Source organism: Amblyomma mixtum, chromosome 7 (genome assembly GCF_055824585.1).
Source record: "Amblyomma mixtum isolate Tamu chromosome 7, ASM5582458v1, whole genome shotgun sequence".
NCBI lineage: Eukaryota > Metazoa > Arthropoda > Arachnida > Ixodida > Ixodidae > Amblyomma > Amblyomma mixtum.
The window spans coordinates 70,967,926-70,986,451 of record NC_143018.1 but is presented as its reverse complement, the minus strand read 5'-3'; the positions used below and the strand labels follow the sequence as shown (position 1 = coordinate 70,986,451).

General features: G+C 45.9%; 2 protein-coding genes across 2 annotated transcripts; one reads left to right on the top strand and one right to left on the bottom strand.

Moving 5' to 3' along the window:
• The first annotated feature begins 898 nt into the window (after positions 1-898).
• On the top strand, positions 899-2,325 carry LOC149336427 (non-selective voltage-gated ion channel VDAC2-like). The gene has a single exon (XM_089552888.1). It carries the CDS (start codon positions 1,004-1,006, stop codon positions 1,850-1,852), a length of 849 nt encoding a protein of 282 aa, XP_089409014.1. The 5' UTR covers positions 899-1,003; the 3' UTR covers positions 1,853-2,325.
• Positions 938-18,485, bottom strand: SerRS (Seryl-tRNA synthetase). The gene is made up of 11 exons (XM_089552887.1): positions 18,269-18,485; positions 17,991-18,061; positions 17,534-17,617; positions 16,435-16,593; positions 15,433-15,573; positions 14,293-14,448; positions 12,855-13,064; positions 9,772-9,901; positions 8,826-8,983; positions 5,241-5,370; positions 938-4,017 (listed from the first exon to the last, which is right to left on the bottom strand). Exons 1-11 carry the CDS (start codon positions 18,402-18,404, stop codon positions 3,896-3,898), a joined length of 1,497 nt encoding a protein of 498 aa, XP_089409013.1. The 5' UTR covers positions 18,405-18,485; the 3' UTR covers positions 938-3,895.
• Between the last annotated feature and the right edge of the window lie 41 nt (positions 18,486-18,526).

The following is an 18,526-nucleotide window of genomic DNA, read 5'->3' as shown; positions in this document are numbered from 1 at the left end:
ATCGAGTGCGCGGCATCGTTCTCTTCGTAATTACTTCTTGCAGTTGTAGGTAGCTAGGCGGCTAGGGGAATAATAACTAAGGCAGAAGCTGGAAACACGCTAGAAGGAACGTTCCAATGTCAGGAGAACGGTTAACGTTAAAAGAGACGCTACATTTTTTGGTTGCATGGCGTCATGAACAAGTGGTGATCATGTACCCTGATTATCGCGAACCAGATGGATCACACAGATGCGTGCAGTAGGCAGACTGTGCCCTGAAATAATTCTTTAAGGTTTTTGGTTTGCTGGGTAGTTTCCTTCGCGCTGCAAAGAGAGAGAGAGAGATCCCTTTAATGGAAAAGCAGAAAAAGCGCTACTATTCCAGCCACTGTAGCGCTACAACGGACGTGTGCCACTCGGCCAACTCAGCTTCGCAAGAAAAAATGGAACACAAGCGCCACTACTGCATTTTTCATAAAGGAGCTATGGTTTGACTCCACTAAAATTCTACGCACTACCGACGAAATGATGGTGCTGATAATGAACCTCCTGTTCGCTGTCAGAACATAATGGGATTTTTGTCGAGTCCAATGAACCACTTAAAAATGCAATGACCGTTATCGAAGGCCAAGTTATTGTCCGTAAATTAAGCGTGGTCTGAAATCAGAAATGTGGTCCTGAGCACCGTAGTTCCGAGTTTCATTTTCGCAGCGAGATACAATAAAATATATTTGTTAAAGTAATAGTGCTAACTTAAACATTATTTTTGTCAGAATGCTTCATAGTTTTTACTGGTTTTTAGAGTGCATTGCCACTAGCTGTGCTGAATCATCAATGTCCGGCAGGCCCGAGCAAGCTTGAGCAAGCCCGGGGCCACGTACTAAGCGGCGTCTGCGCGGCAACGACACGCTCTTTCTTTCCCCCTCGCTCTCTCCTTGGCAGCGTCCCCATCTTTGGCTTTTGCGCCGCCATCTCGGCTCGCGGGAGTGGTCTTTTCTCACGCCACACGCCGTAGCTCACAGCCATGGCCCCACCGTGCTACGCCGACTTGGGCAAGCAGGCGCGCGACCTGTTCAACAAGAACTACCACTTCGGCGTCGTGAAGCTCGACTGCAAGTCGACCACCCAGACGGGCGTCGAGTTCAACGTGAGCGGCACCAGCCTCAATGACACCGGCAAGGTGAATGCCTCGCTCGAGACCAAGTACAAGATCCCCGAGTACGGGCTCACGCTGAAGGAGAAATGGAACACAGACAACACGCTCTCCACGGAGGTCTGCTCCGAGGAGAAGCTGGCGCGGGGCGTCAAGGTGGCCTTCCACGCAAACTTCGCGCCCCAGACGGGCAAGAAGTCGGGCGCTCTGCGGACGGCCTACAAGCTCGAGAACGTGCACCTAAACGGTGACGTCGACCTCGGCCCTCCCGGCCCCATCGTGCACGGCGCCGCGGTGCTTCACTACCAGGGCTGGCTCGCCGGCGGCCAGGTCTCTTTCGACACGACCAAGAATCGCCTGAGCAAGACCAACTTCGCCGTCGGCTTCCAGGCGGGCGACTTCGCTGTCCACACCAACGTGAACGACGGCCAGGAGTTCGCCGGCTCCGTGTTTCAGCGGGTGAACCCGAACCTGCAGACCGGTGTGCAACTGGCGTGGACGGCCGGCACCAACGCGACGCGCTTCGGTCTGGGCTGCGTCTACGACCTGGACCAGGAGACATCGGTGCGCGCCAAGGTGAACAACTCGGGCCAGATCGGGCTCGGCTTCACGCATCGCCTGCGACCGGGCATCAGCCTGACCCTGTCCACCATGCTGGACGGCAAGAACTTCAACCAGGGAGGCCACAAGCTCGGACTGGGGCTCGACCTTTCGGCGTGATTCGGCGTCGTTATATTCCCCTTGCCTAGAGTCGGTGCAGCCTCCACAATTTGCTATTAGGCCCAACAAACGCACCACCACGTCGCGTGACTCGACCGACCCCACCTTGTCTCGTTAACTTTTTTTTTTCGCCCCGGGAAAAGGAAACTTGGTTTTTCTAGTAAACAACGGGACTGAGCAATAGCGAAAACAGTCTTGTCTGCATTTTGAAGTTTTTTTACATCACAGTATTTCTCAATCTTGTCACGTGGCGAGTGCTCACGGAAGTGTGCATTCTAGAATACATTGGTCTATAATATAGTGTATCAACCGCGATCTTTTTTTCCGGTGTCTTTCCGAGTGAAAATAGTGAAGTCTAGTTGTTGAGTGACTGAAGAGTTGTAGGTGTTCGTTGTGCTTTCTTTATTACATTTATTCCTGCATCTCCTAGGAGAGGCACTGAAAATGGAAATAAAAACAGTTCAATAAGCTCAGCAGCATTTCTCTGTGCCATCCCTGAAACACCTTCCCAGTGACCTTGTGTACTGTAGTGCACAGTACTTGTGCACTGTCAAGATGTTTGGCTTCCATCATGCCTGCAGTTGCAAAAATGATCTTTGCTGCAAACAGCCTTGCTTAGCGTGAAAGTTGCGAAGTGCGCTATGCACTGTAGCATGACACACCCAGTTTTTCATGAACTGCAATGAAATGAAACCAAACATTTATGAACAGCACGGATTGGAATATGAGCAGCTCTGAAGGTAAGTACGAAGAGCCTCTGCTGTGATGCATCCTACAGAAATACACCCAGCTTTTCATGAACTGCAATGAAATGAAACCAAACATTTATGAACAGCACGGATTGGAATATGAGCAACTTTGAAGGCGGGTACGGAGAGCCTCTGCTGTGATCCATCCTACAGAAATAGTCAACTACACAGCCAGTAACAATGACATGGCTGTTTGTTCCCATTTATTTTGGCGCAATACATCCAGGATCGTTTTTAAGCCCATACTATATCATTTCAGAAGTACTAAAACTAGCTCAGGTCAGCTCTGAAGCACGTGAGGAATGGAAGGACTGGATCAAGTTGAAACTGAATTAGCACTGGACTGGGTATGCTCCGTACTCTACTGCAAAGAAAAAAAGAAAAGCTCCAACAGAAGCCCCATCACTCAAAACTTGTCATGCAAGCATGCTTTGTTCTTGCATCACTCAGACCCTCAAGCTGTCTGGCCGCAGTCCATCCAGTAAACTGCTCGCTGGACTCCAGCTGAAGATGTCCTTCAGCAGCTGTTTGGCTTCCGCAGACTTCTCAAGGAATCGCGTCGCCCTTGTAGATTTGAAAGAACTGTAAAAATTGTTTCATTTACTTATGCTCTCTGCATTAATTTCTCATCTCCCTCAAAGCTTGGTCAAGGTTTTTTGATTACCGAATGAAACAAGCAGAAAAGAATTGTTTAATTGCTGGCAGAGCAGTTGCTAAAGTATATCGGACGTGCCGGTTAGTACATTCGCAGTGTAGCTTGGAAGGGGTGTACACTGTGGCCACTTCTCAGGAACACCTGAAGAAGCATTTCAGCTGAGCAAGTTAGCCATTCCACGACCTGGTGGCAAACTAACGAAACACACAAACTGCCTCCACTGCACAACAAGGCCACAGGAGGGTATGAGCAGTTCACTATGTCGCATGTGATGCCTCTCAAATTGCCTCCGCTTAATGACTCGGCGGAACGCATGCTCTCCCCCTGTATACCCTGTATGCAGATACGTCGATTGCTGTACTCAAGCCACAGACAATTCGGAATAAAGGGACTGATCCTCAACGGTCCGGTGGACGCTAGCGAAATGCTGAAGGCTCTGCCTCGCAATGTGGACAACCAAGCTAAACCGCGAACACGGTTCAACCTTAGCTGAAACCCTGCAAATTTTTTTGATTGCAACTGCACTGCAGTACAACTTGGATGTTTAGTGGTTTGGAAGATATGTTACAAAAGGCACAAAAATAATGAAGAAGAAAGCAGGATTGACAACACAAGTTGCAAGGTAAGCATAGCATGGTTCTATTCCTCTTTGTTGTCATCGCCACCCTTCTTCTCCATGCCTTCACGGTGTTTCCTCTGCTTCTTCGTCTCGGCTTCGTCGATTGGAGCGGGCTTCACAAAGGGGATCAGCTCACGATATGCTGCACGGTGCAAGCAAACAGCAATTCATTAGAAAGTATTCACACGATTGCCGCAAACAAAGTGCTCCACGCAGCTGCAGCATTATGAGCTAAAGATAAGCCTAACTCTACAAGGCGATAACACTGGAGGAACAAAAATAAGACACTTGTCTGTCTCACCAATGCCGACAGCTGTAAGGATGAAATGTTTTACAGTGGAGAACTCAGAGCATTTAATAATACCAAGGAAACTAATGCAAACTTGGCAACCTTTGACATCAGATCAGGTTAGGTTATGAATAAAGGAAGAAAATTAGTGCTTTTTTAGGAACGAAAATGGCATAGTAACTGTCTCGCTCTTTGATGGACACTTCTACTGCACCATGAAGGAAAAGAGATGGTGAGAGTGAAAGAAGAAAAGAGAGAAAGAGGCGGTGTAGTGGAGGGCTCGGAATAATTTTGACCATCTGAGGATCTTTGACGTGCACTGACATCACACAACACACAAGTGCCTCTTGCGTTTTGATGTAGGCGAAACACAAAAGGCACCCATGTGCTGTACAATGTCAGTGCACATTAAAAGGTGCTGTTATGTTATGTACACCTGCACCACACCATGAAGGAAGGGATGAACACAGTCACAAGGGATAGGAGAGCATGAAGTGAATATAGCTCATCCTGTACTATACAGAGAAAATCAGCCAAGTACCTAAAATACCTGATGCCTCTTGCTATATTGGCATTACAGATCTTGCATCTCCGCTCCTTAATGGCTAAACTGTCCCATAAGTCAAGTTTCTACTTCAGATGTCGTTAGTTTAATGAGTGGCAACACTCCTTTTAGCACCACTTTCAAAGACTCCAGCAGGAAAGGGGACAGATGTCAAATTCAGCTCCAAAATATGCCTCAATTTAGCATGCAAAACAGATTCCTTGAAGAGCTCAGAATGTCACAACAAAGCAATTCACTTTTGAAAGATGCAACTACAGTAAGCAGCATGTGACACAGCTACACACAGAAAATGCATGCAAACATGCAACGCTGTCCTCAGGAAAACAACCCTTTGAGCCTCTAGTCCTGTTTAGCCATGTCTGAGGCAGTATGTATACGGTACGAGGACACGGTGGCCACAAGTGGCGAAGGACAGGGTTAATTGGAGAGACATGAGAGAGGCCTTTGCCCAGCAGTGGGCGCAGTGAGGCTGATGATGATGATTAGGTGGCATGGTGACAGGTTCACTCACTGGCCGGCATGAATGGTCGCAACACCTCGGGCACAATCACTCCTTCCTCCGTCTGGTTGTTCTCCAAGATGGCGCAGATCACTCGGGTGGTGGCACACATTGTCGCATTCAGCATGTGCACATACTCAGTCTAGAAAAAAATATAATAAAGAAGAGAAGCGGCATTTAATTGCGCACACGCATAGTGCTATGGCCCGTCCCAGCAGGAAAGTGCCACTGTGAGTGCCGATCTCCTACTTTAGAGTGCAGGCCTGAAATAGCTCGCGCAAGCTTCACATTTCAAAGCGCAAATGATGCCCAGCCATTTCTTTTCTTGTCCTTCATCTCTCTATATATATTTTTTAAACATTCTGGTTAGTAAATGTGAAACATGTAATTTATGTTTTCATTTGAGACATTAATCTTTGGTTTTTTTCCATTTATCTCGGGCCATGCTACCAGATCTAAACTACATGGGGAACAAACAGTGCACTTGAACTATTCGATTTTTGTGCTGCTATATATGATGCAGTTAGTCACAAAATGACCAGATGCTTGAACTGGTTTGCGGTTTTACAAGGTTTAACACCCCAAAGCGACTGAGGTTATAAGGGACGCCGTAGTGGAGGGCGATGGGTAATTTCGACCACCTGGGGTTCTTTAACATGCACTGACATTGCACGGTACACGAGCCTCTAGAATTTCTCCTCCATCGACATTCCACCGCCGAGGCCGGGATTAACCCGCATTTGTCGGGTCAGTAGCCGAGCACCATAACCACCGAGCCACAGCAGTGACCAGATGCTGAACTGCCAGTGAATGTATCTCTGATAAAGCTTCTGCTCGAAGAATGAAAAGAATCTCTGCAGTAGATAGCCGAATACAACAGTCAGTGACTGCCAATATGGATGATGCACTGTTCAAGTACACAAATGCAGTGCCAGACGTGCAGCCAGCCATGCAAAACAGGGCTAGCTTTCAGAGCTCCTCAGTTGGACGAGTATCTGAATGTTACCCTCAACGTATCGAGCCTTTGTTTTACATTTGTTTTACAAATGTAAAAAACTCTTCATGAGAAATGGGAACTGATGTTTTGACAACACATCGCAAATGGAAAAGAGCGAGGCGTCGAGATAAGACTTTGCACAGTATCAAACTGCCAGGGGTTCACTGTTTATATTGCTTTTTTATTTTACTTTCATTATACCCTTTCACAAGGGTCCTAGTGGTTTTTTCCAGAATCACAGTATTTCTTTGCATACCCCTGGCCACATCTAGAACACCAGAAGAACTGAATGCCTAAACCGAAATGGAAAAGTCTGTAGATAGTTTTGCCTCCGTCATGTCTACGTGTCAACCTGTGTTAATCTTCCTGTGCATTAATCAACTGACATCTTGGTAGAAACAGTACCCACTTCCTGAAACTAACACGTGTTCTTTGCTTGCCACCTGCCTTTTTTGTTCTTCTGGCCAAGGGATCTAGACACTGACCAACATCACAATTTTTAAGCTGCGCACCTTTTCCACACCCCTCTGCAAAGCGGTCTTCTCTTGTCACCAAGAGTAGTTCAAAGCAAGAAACACCTCCTCACCAAGGTACACTACAGATCGGCAAAGTCACTGCAATGACACTTTGTCTCGTTTGGACTACATACCAGACATGCATGTAATACAGGTGCGCTCCATGCAAACTGCCACCAGAAAAGTGGTGCAAGCCATTACTGCCACTCAGCAGCAGGAACACCAAACGTTTTGCGTACCATGTCTCCGTTTCAATCCCACAAGTCCACCCCTTTCACTTTGAATCTATCCAAGTACACTCTTTAAATTTCAAACTCAAAGGAATCCAAAAAGTTCTTCAAATTACGCATTTCGAAGTGAAAAAAAGACTTTTTAATGCACTTGATGTTAACGGAGGGACCTATACTTCCCATGGAATGATTGATGACACTGCAAGTCGACAGGACAGTCGAGCGTGGGGGGGGCATCTCACAGCAACAGACATGCAACAGCATACTAACTAATCACAAAGCCAACAGTCAAAGACAAATGGAGATTGAAGACGACAAAATGATACACATTTCGCAGCCGTGCCCTCTGCAATTACGACCGACTAAACTGATCAGTGGCAAACCAAACCACAGAATGGCCAACAGCCAGATTCCAATGTGACACCTACTCTCTTGCACCACTAGAAGTTACTAACCGAGAAAAAGATCTGCCCAGAAGTAAAAAGTTTGGCCACCTAGAAAACGCCCATAAGTACACGCAACTTGTGTTCTCGCTGGTAGACCCGACTAGCGTATGAATTAAGTTTTTTTTTTTATACATGCAGCCCATGTGTTCTGGTGAATCAGAGGTAAGTAGCCCAAATAATTTTGAACCTCGGCTCAGTGAGGTTCAAAGTAACAAGCTTTCACCACTTGCAGCACAACTTTTGAAAACGAAACTACAGCTCAAGCTGGCTCAACCACTAGGCTCGTGAGCTACGATGAGAAGCTAACTTTTAAAAGCCCTTTGGGCCTTAGAGGCAAAGCGCTCAGCGCGCACAAGAAATATATAAAAACAAATGGCTATGGACGTGGCAAGAAGATTGAAGGGAAGGAGGAATAGCGAAGAGAGAAAAACAGGTGCATGGAAACAACACTGGGACGAAGTGCAAAGCATTGCAACAGCGTGAGGTTCTGCTGCAATCGGTTGTGTCGCGTGCCTCTCTCTCTTTAATGACACCGAGTGCCCGGAACACAACGCTGCATTCCCATGAAGGGTTTGCTTTCAAACAGGCTCAACACCCCCCTATGCCATATTTGCGCAAGTATGGCAATTCCACAAAACAGATGAAATCGAGAAATGCAGTAACATGATATCTGATAGCTGAAAATAAATCACCAGTACATAAAGGGATGATTACAGCAGTAAGGAAGGCGCTTCTATGTGTTTCTTTTCTAAACCAACAAACACACTACAAGTTTGTAACAGAGTGCATACTTCTCATAGTCATGATGTTTCCAGCAACTTATAGCAATTCTACTGTAATTCACAGTTTTCTTGTACGCCCCCTAAGAAGAATTAATACACTAAGTGCCAGCCTAAAGGAGATGCTTTAAAGTTTTTGTGGATTGTTTTGAGGCTCACTGCCTTTGGATGGACACCTAACAGCAACAGAGAACGAAGAATAATTTAAAGGGACACTGCAGACAAACTGACATATCGAGTGCTCACCACATTCTAATGACAAAGAAGCTACTTCCAGCGGAAACTGAGTTTCCACATAAGCTAGAAAGCACCAAAAATGTTAATGATGTTTATGCTTTCTGCGTAAATCCTAAATTCAGCGAAAAAGAAAACTACGATGACATCGAGACCTCTTACTTTCTTTATGCTGACCTCTTGAGTCTAGACCACACTACCACCACTTCCAGTCGATCACAGAGTCCATAATTCCAGCATCAATGCCGCTCCTTTTATTGAGAGACTTGAAATTTCTCAGCAATAAACATGTCTTTTACTCTCAAAACAAACATCAACAAAGCAATAAAAAAGCAAACAACAGATTTTTTTTCGGTACCCGTCTAATACCTGAAACGAAAAAGGAAAAACAACCACCTGTGCGTTCATCTTTTTGGTCTGGCCGTAGCGAACCAGCAGCCGACGTGCCTGGTAGTCTAGGCAGTTTGAGCAGGACACCAGCTCCCGGTAGGCGCCAGAGCCAGGGAACCAGGCTTCCAAGTCATGTTTCTTGGCCGCAGCATTGTTCAGGGCACCTGGAATTGCAACGCAGGCACATTACGTGACAGAGAACGAAAAGAATCTCGCATGCCAAACTGGGTCACCAACTAAACCCAGCATGGCTGAGACAAAACAAACAATAAGCACGAAGGTTGCAAAGGCAGGAGTCCTATCTAAAAAACCAAGAGATTGATGTGCATCATCATCAGTTGCGTCAAACTACATCAATGCATCATACGGGCCAAAGATTGACTGAGGCTTCCTCTGAACCATAGGTGTCTCATTTGATGTGCCTGACTATCGAAAGTACTGACCCGGTTTCGCCTGATGCCAGGCTTAACATGTGGTATGATGCCATTCTAACTGTCTATCTGGAACACAAAGTACAGTGGTGAGCAGCCTTGTCTAGAGCGCTTGAGCAGTGCGCACTTGGTAACAAAAACCGAAATTAGAGAGCAGCCCCTCATTACAGGGCAAAGTTTTCGTGCCTGCTTTGTTTACGAGGCTATCTGGCGCTACTTCCGTGCAAGCGTTGCAGCTGGACCCTAGAGGCTGCCACAAAATCTGGATTGGTTTGCAAGGAAGTGCACCGCCCGAGCGCTCTAGACAAGGCTGCTCACCACTGTACTCATCTACTGTACCCGACTGGTTAACCAAAGATGCATGTTAAGTCAGACAGTAGTAAATGTACGACTGCTGTGGTCATTTGCATGTTCCAAGTTCGAGTTTACTTTGCAAGAAATTTTACTTCCACAAATATTTTCTGAGGCATAAACGATACAATTTAATCTCCTCGGTACGGCTGCAGAAAAGGGCTGCTCACCTGAAACGATGCTGACGATGCGGTACGGAATGCCAAGCTTTTGGCAGAACTCCTCTGCATTGCCGATCATCTCGTCAAACATCTCCCACGACTTGTTGTCATGGGGTGAGGTGATGCAGAACTGCTCCACCTGATGAGAAGACATTGGCAACAGCGTCAGATGTTATGCGGCTGCTGTAGACACTGCATCTCTGCTATCAGACCAGCACAAAACACAGCAAAATGATTTAAGGGGGGAAGAGGGTCCTAGAAATAAATTTTTAATCATGAAGTCACAACTATGAAATCTTCAGGGAACATGCATTTTTGTGAGACGATTGCAATACATAACTTAATTTTATGTACAAGTCCTTGTGCACTTATGCAATATGTTAGGCAGCTTTTGTCGAGCGTTTGAAAGACATTCTACTGCAGGGAACTTGTTAGATTGCATTCCGTTGGTTTCTCTTAGCATCAAGCTATGCAATAAGGGTGAAATTATCATCCTGCCTGCTATAGAAGGTGAGTTATAGGATTTTTAAATCATCAGTTTCTTCCCCTTTGTGAAGTGGCAAATTCAAAACCCTGTAACTCGATTTCTGTGATAGGCAGGATGATAATTTTGCCCTTACTGCATAGTTTGATGTCAAGACAAGCCAATGGCGTGCATCCTAGCAAGTTTCCTGCAGCAAAATTTACTGAAAGCTCTCAGCAAAAAGTTACATGAAATATTTATATGCGCACAAGGACTTGTTTGTACATAAAATTAAATTACATATTTGGAATCAGCACGCAAAAATACATGTTTTTTGAAGATTCCACTATTGTGACTTCATTAACAAAAATTTGTTTCCTAAGACCAGCTTCCCCCCTTAAAACCAACATATACAGACAAATTTATGACACTACAGTATCACCTTGCTGTAACATTCCTAGGTGCTGCATTTTCCTGGCAGCGACATCTTCAAGTGCGGCACGTGGATTACGCAATGGAGGGGCCTCACACCGCCCACTCACTTCTCTCACCACATGCCCACAACAGCACATAACAACACGGTAGGCCGAAATGTCTGCCAAGTTTGCTTTCAGTTTGGTGCCACATTTGGCCTGCAGTTCAGCATCACGTTGTGAATTTGGATCACCATCATGTCCTCCCTACAGTTCACCGTCTAGTTCTCCCTCCGGTTCACCGTCATGTTCTCTCTTTTTTGGCTTCAGGATCCCAGCTATGACTCACCATGCATTGCCGACAACAAACTAAAAGCATTTCATACTTAAAAACAGGCGGAAATTGATGTACATTTTTTTTTCAAGTGCACTTCAAGGCTACTACATTTTCCGCCTGATACGTATATTTTTCCATGCTCCCATGAAAAACTTAATAGCAGGGTCCTACTCCTTCAGGTACTGCTGTGCCCTTCAAATGCTCTAACAAGCATAGTGTGAGGTTGCATATCTGGACATCACTTAGTAGCACGTGCGTTCTGATTTTGGTGTTTTGTTTGTTTTCTGTTTCCTTTTATAAGCGTGTTTCCTGTGATTAAACTTTAGTTGAGAGTCAGCGCTTGTTCCTGTGTATTCTTCGTCTCGTCCCCGTTTGTTTGCGCTGTTTTTTTGCATAAAGCATAGTCTGCAATACCTTCACAAAAGCTTTCATAACGAAACTACATTTTTAAAAGTTCAAAGTACACTGCAGGATAGTGAAATTCTGATCCTTCAGCCACTGAATTCAGCAATCTTTACCTCTCAAAACACAGCCTAGAACTCTTGCTGTAAGGAGAGTGAGGTGCCATTCTGCACTGTGCAGTTCCCTTTTAGCTACCATAGAACACGACACAACAACCGGCTACTCCAGCTACCATGCTCTCTCTTGCATGCTTCTGCCCTCCATGAGCACAACAGCTACTCTGGGGCCTTCCTATTACCAGTGTGCTGGTGGCCTAATTTTTACGATGCTTGTCTCAATTTTCAGAGATAAAGACGCAGTGACACTAGTTTGAATCCAAATTTCTTCATTTTGAGAGAGCAAACGCGGGTTAATGACATCCTAGTTGAAATCAAGAGGAAGAAATGGGCTTGGACAGGGCATGTAATGCGAAGGCAAGATAACCGCTGGTCCTTAAGGGTAACGGAGTGGATTCCAAGAGAAGGCAAACGTAGCAGGGGGCAGCAGAAAGTTAGGTGGGCGGATGAGATTAAGAAACCTGTGGGGATACGGTGGCCACAACTGGCAAAGGACAGGGCTAATTGGAGAGACATGGGAGAGGCCTTTGAAAGAACAAATGCGGGTTAATGACATCCTAGTTGAAACTAAGAGGAAGAAGTGGGCTTGGGCAGGGCATGTGATGTGAAGGCAGGATAACCGCTGGTCCTTAAGGGTAACAGAGTGGATTCCAAGAGAAGGCAAGCGTAGCAGGGGGCGGCAGAAGGTTAGGTGGGCGGATGAGATTAAGAAACCTGCGGGGATACATTGGCGGCAACTGGCAAAGGACAGGGCTAATTGGAGAGACATGGGAGAGGCCTTTGAGAGAACAAATGCGGGTTAATGACATCCTAGTTGAAACTAAGAGGAAGAAGTGGGCTTGGACAGGGCATGTGATGTGAAGGCAGGATAACCGCTGGTCCTTAAGGGTAACAGAGTGGATTCCAAGAGAAGGCAAGTGTAGCAGGGGGCGGCAGAAGGTTAGGTGGGCGGATGAGATTAAGAAACCTGCGGGGATACATTGGCGGCAACTGGCAAAGGACAGGGCTAATTGGAGAGACATGGGAGAGGCCTTTGAGAGAACAAATGCAGGTTAATGACATCCTAGTTGAAACTAAGAGGAAGAAGTGGGCTTGGGCAGGGCATGTGATGTGAAGGCAGGATAACCGCTGGTCCTTACGGGTAACGGAGTGGACTCCAAGAGAAGGCAAGCGTAGCAGGGGGCGGCAGAAAGTTAGATGGGCGGATGAGATCAAGAAGTTTGCGGGAATACAGCGGCCGCAGCTGGCGAAGGACAGGGTTAATTGGAGAGACATGGGAGAGGCCTTTGCCCTGCAGTGGGCGCAGTCAGGCTGATGATGATGATGACCTTTGCTGATGGGCTAAGCTTGCACACACTGACCTTCTCAAACTGGTGCACACGGAAGATGCCACGGGTGTCCCGTCCATGCGAGCCAACCTCCTGGCGGAAGCAGGAAGAGATGCCGGCATAGCGGATCGGCAGGGCCTCTGGCGACAGCCACTCATCCCGGTGGAAGGCAGCGATGGGCTGCTCCGAGGTGGCAATGAGGTACTTCTCGTCCACTGCTCCGTCACCGCCTTTGCCAACTACCTGGAGTCGACAGGTGGTACCGCCACGCATATAGGCAAAAAAAAAAAAAAACACCATGTTAGGAGCAGCCACAGTGCTGTGCTCGGTAACACGTTATGAGCATGACAGATGAGCACAAAGCACACAATTTGCATGTGAGAAAATAAAAAACTGTGGCCTGTTCCACAGCAAGAAGAACTAAGCATGCCATGAAAAAAAATTATGGCAGCATCTTTATAATATTTTGCATGAAAAGAATCTGCACGAAGTGTTACTGGGATGTACAAATCAGAACTGTGCCAGAACATAATGACCAGAGAAGCAGAAGTAAGCATACAATTACCAAGGTCCCCACAATGATTATCTTAGAATGTAAATCCAGAGCGGCTTTTTTTTTTTTTGAAGAGTTAGTTCATTCAACGCGCAGAAAAGAAGCCATAATATACATTTCAGCACATTCTATGCGGAGATAAGCCCTATGAAACTATCAGTTATCAGTGACTCACTCTTAAAGCTATCAGCGACCTTCTCTACAGAGCAATTATTTCAGTCATACAAATCATAATCGGTAAACAGAGTCTATGGCAAGTCACAGAGCAGAAATAAGCAAAGCTGGCCCAATTTTACCACCATATGATCCCTATTGAGCTGAGATGGACTGCAGAAATGAACCACAGCTCAAAATACAACTCACCCAGACTGCCAAAGGTAAGGCATGCAAGTAACTTTTGCTAGGGGCCTCTGTTGAAAAAGAGAGTGCTAGCGACTGTGGAAAACAAGGCGCTGTTTTCTCGAGTGATCATTTTCTGAGCGCCTCTAGTACTCGCCCATAAGCTGGAGTACTGCAGCTGGACGAGACAAAAAAGAAAAAAAGGGGGGTCTGGCCTCACAAACTTTTGTTTTCAACATCCAAGAACATGTCTTTCTGCAAGCCACAAACGTCTCTGCATTGTCCCTGCTCACAAAAATGATGTCCTCGTCACCACAGGATGCACCTGATATGCCCAGGAAAGTGATGTGACACCATTTTTGGCATCATGATTAGACTCTGTACAAGCAGGCTGATCGTGGTCAACAGAACAAGCCAGCAAAAATGCAAAGGTGGTAGCAACTGGAATGTGTTGGATCTTGCACATCCCAAATATGAGAAAGGACTGTCTGTTCAAGAACATAAGGCCTAGTTTCTTGATGGCCGGTATTGGTACAAGGCAAGACAGGCTACAAGAATTAGGAGGGCAGTGCTACCCACCTTGTAGAGTTCTTCGTCGAACTGACTCAGTTGTGCCACTTCTTGCATGACCTCCTTGCGCATGAAAAACGGTGTGTACAGGGGACTGTAGCCCTTTTCGTGCAGCATCTGCAGGGCAAGCTGGAGGAGGGCTTGCTCCAGGAACACGGCCGCATTCTGTGCGAGATGGAAAAAACAACTCACGTCACTCACCAGACTGGTATTTCCCAGTTCAAGGGTTGATGCCTCAGGGCGTACGCGCATTATTTTACGAAGGCCATCCCAGGACACACAAAGACAAAGGAAGCAGACACACATTAAGAGCTGCTTCTTACATTACTGCTTACCCAAAAAAAGGTACGATAATAATGACCTAGCCTTTGCATATGAATCAAGATTTTCAATCATTTGCCTTGGCTTGGAGCCGGAACAGACTGGTAGCAAACAACATCCTTCTGTTTCTATTGGACCATTTTTGTACAACAAGTCTCCTATTTCATTAGACTGACAGCAACAATTGAAAGCTTGAAACCTAGTACTAGTCTTCGTAATCCTCATTCCAAGACAACTACAGCAAAACCTGGCACTGAAGTTCTGAACTGTGCTCCACATTTTAATGCTCCCAATGCATGGCACCAGTTATCACAGGATGTCATGTATTGCCTCACCTCTAGTGTAATCAGAGCAGCCCATCAGTGCGGGCTAATTGTCGTTCCACTGAAGGTTCCATCAGACTAATAAGCCTATCTAGTAAAAAATTTTCTAAGTTCTTTGAGATGCGAACAAGAAATTAAAATGTGATTACCTGTGAGCTCCTCATTACACATTTCACACACAGGCTCGTCTTTTTTTGTTAATAAGAAGCTATGGGTAGTTTGTCATAGTGAAATACACAGCTAGCCAGAATTTAGCACACTTTTAGCGGTGCATAGATTAAACTGTACTTTCCCATGTGGCTAATCTTTTATGTTTTGTGCATTTCATGCACTCACCATAATTTAAGAACATAAAGCAACAATAACCCAGTACATTTAAAGTATATATAGCATGCCGATGGTGTCAGCCTCTCTCCGTGCATAACCAAAGGCCAGCCACTTGCAATCCTGGGAGAAGTAATGACGCGTCTATAACATGCTTCTCAGACCAAAATACCGCACTAACCATGAGGTAGTAGCCACGCCCTCCTGCCGTGACTGCACCCCTGTCGCCGTCCATACCGTTGATCATCACAATCAGGTCAACATGGGAGTACTTCTTCTTCGTCTCGACATCACCATGTGTCTTTATCACAGCATTCTCATCCTACAAGTGAGGATAGACACGCTGACATACACACAGGTTCCTTTTCACTCACCGCTTCCACGAATGCTCAGTTAAGGACAGTGCATACATCTACACATCAGTACTTCTTTACTTTTAGCAGCTCAAAATGATGTTTTCCTTGTGACTCAAACACTGTTCTTGGCTCCAAAGGAATGACGCAGGCTTTTACAAATATGCATTTACTGGAAAAATGCCACCAAGAAACTTTTGCACCAGAACTCAGAAATGTGTTTGGAGGCATGAAATGAAAACTGGCATGCTCTTTTTCTGAGAATGACATCTAAATTGACTTATGCACAGTTGTATCTGAACCACCAGGTCACAGTCGTCTACATAATGCAAAGTTTCTTTCTGTAGCGACAGATGATAACACAGAATGTAGCGCCATGGTGTGTCTTGATGTGTGTCAGTGCTCGCAGCAGATACGACGGTTCCCTGACTATCTCAGCTGACAGAATTTGACCACGCGAGCATTTGGTGTGGTCATATAAACTTTCTGAATCTCCATCTGAAACAAGAATTTGATGCCTGGCAATACTTTTGTGCCATGTCCCGGCCTGCAGAACTATGAATGCTGCCTTCCACAATGACATGTAGTTGCACCATCGAACCAAAACAGTACAAGCACCCTGAAAAACGACACTAGATATCAAGGCACACTACAGTTCTAAGCACTTCACGTCACTGTCACAACACAACACAGCAATAAGTAAATAACTGTAATGCCCAAAACCGGACAGTTTCCACTGCAGTAACCACCGCAACAAAGGGTTTACCAAATCCATATGGAGTGCTAAGCGTCGCTGGATCACACAAAGGACAGGAGGGAAAAACACGCACCTCGTCATTGGAGACGACGCAAGACTCATGAAGCCAGTTGCCCATCTCCCTGAGAGCAGCATTGCGTTCCGCTTCATAGGTGTCTAAGTCCTTGTTACACTGCACTATCGCTTCATCGATGAGTACCCTGATTCGTTTTATCTGGTTAACTGTGAGGCTCTGTAAAAAGAGAATAAATGCATGGATGTCAACGATGATGACAAAATGACAAAGTAACAAATCCTACATGGGCGAGCTGATACCGAAAATTTAAGTTCACAGTTTTCCAGGCAACAGCACAAGGCCAAAGAAGGTAAGAAGTACGGGAAGAAAGATGAACATAGCACTGCTTAATGAAAACACTAAAGGAAAGTGAACCCGATGTATAAGAAATGTACTTCCGTAGAGTTAGCTATCGGGCTAGTTGGTATTAAAGCTCTCATCCTTATTCTTACCATTTTTGGCCTTGTGCGGCTGTGCTCGAAAACTATGACCTTAAATCTACAATACCAACTAGCCCAACAGCTACTCTACTGATACCGAAAAATTATTTAAAAAGCCATGCAATCTTCAAAAAGTTGGTTTAAGCAGTTAAACGCATACTTTTTCGAGAGGAAACCATTTAAAAACTACTACAGAACAAAATAGCAAAGACCGATGAGGTTAATGTACAGATACCGATCCAAGATACAACGCGTTACCTCCTGCCATAGCTGGAACTAAAATGCAATTCAATAGAAACCGGATGTATGCTGCCATTGAACATAATACATAAAAAAAGGGCTCGATGTTAGAAGTCTGAATGTGCCCCATTATTTTAAAAATGTGGTGAAAGATCAGTTAGCACAACACACATAATGAACATGGCCACAATGTGAAACAATGTCACTATGCCAGAAGTAGGCGACCTGACATTCGTTCGCTAATGCTGTTAAAAGAGGTAGTAACAGGCAACGAATTCTGCTGCGTGGCCACAATGTGAAACAATGTAATATGCCAGAAGTAGGCGACCTGACATTCGTTCTCTAATGCTGTAAAGAGGTAGTAATAGGCAACGAATTCTGCTGCGTAGCTGGAGCGTTGCAAGTTCTTTAACACATTGCACAGTAGTGTTATTTACCTGCAGCACCTCAGAGGTAAGTTCACTAAGCTTTTCAACAACACCATCGGGCAGGTGGTCGCCTTCACCGACGTTCTCTTTTTTCTGAAATTGAGAACAATAATAACACAACAAAGAATTAGGCAGCTTTTTCCATCCGCCAAAGTTTGGCAGGACAATGGAACAGACTCGCACACAGCTAGCGCAAGGCAGTACTACAATAAGCCCCGCAAAACTTACGCGAAACCGAAAGAGATACACCTTAGTGCCGAGCTAACGTTAGCAGCCTAAAGGCGGAAAACGCTTGATGACGCCGTAACTTAATCGAAGATGAGATAAGCCCGACGTAAACACGTTCAAATCTCCTCACACGAAACCTTAGTGAAGTTTCATCAGCTTCGACTGCCGGTTTTGTCTACGAGACCTCAGTGCGGGAGGCTAATCCATTTGAGAAAGTAGCGCTTCACAGTCCTCCTACCTTCATTTTCTGGCCAATTTCTTTGCTGCAGAGGTTTTTCAGCTTGTTCCAGTTGTCCAGTTGGTGCCTCACTGCAATAAATCAAGCACGGCGGCGAAGCGTGATCAGTTGTGCCGCTCGTAAACATCTTCAAGAAAGACGGTGCGAACTTGTTTTCAAGTCCGACAAACTTTTATGGGGGAAAATCGCGAAACGGCTGCCGCGAGAGCCGCACATGCCACGCGCATGCAGAGCAGAAACGTGCTGGGCTGGCTTGTCACTCGCCAGACACAACTCACGCTTTCGCCACACTGTGTCGGCATCGACAACTTTGTCCACGAGTCCGGGATCCTTGAATCGTCTCCGCTGGTTCTCCCGAATCTTTTCGGGGTCCCCGCCCTTGTCGGCGCGGAAAAGTTCTAGGTCCAAAACCATTTTACTTTTTGCCGGCTGATCAACTGAGCACGGTAGGAGTGAGGGGCAAGGTGTGGACAGGGAGCCAGGGAGCTGACGAAACAAGCAACGCGTGGCAGGCTTTGGACGCATGAGGGCAGCAC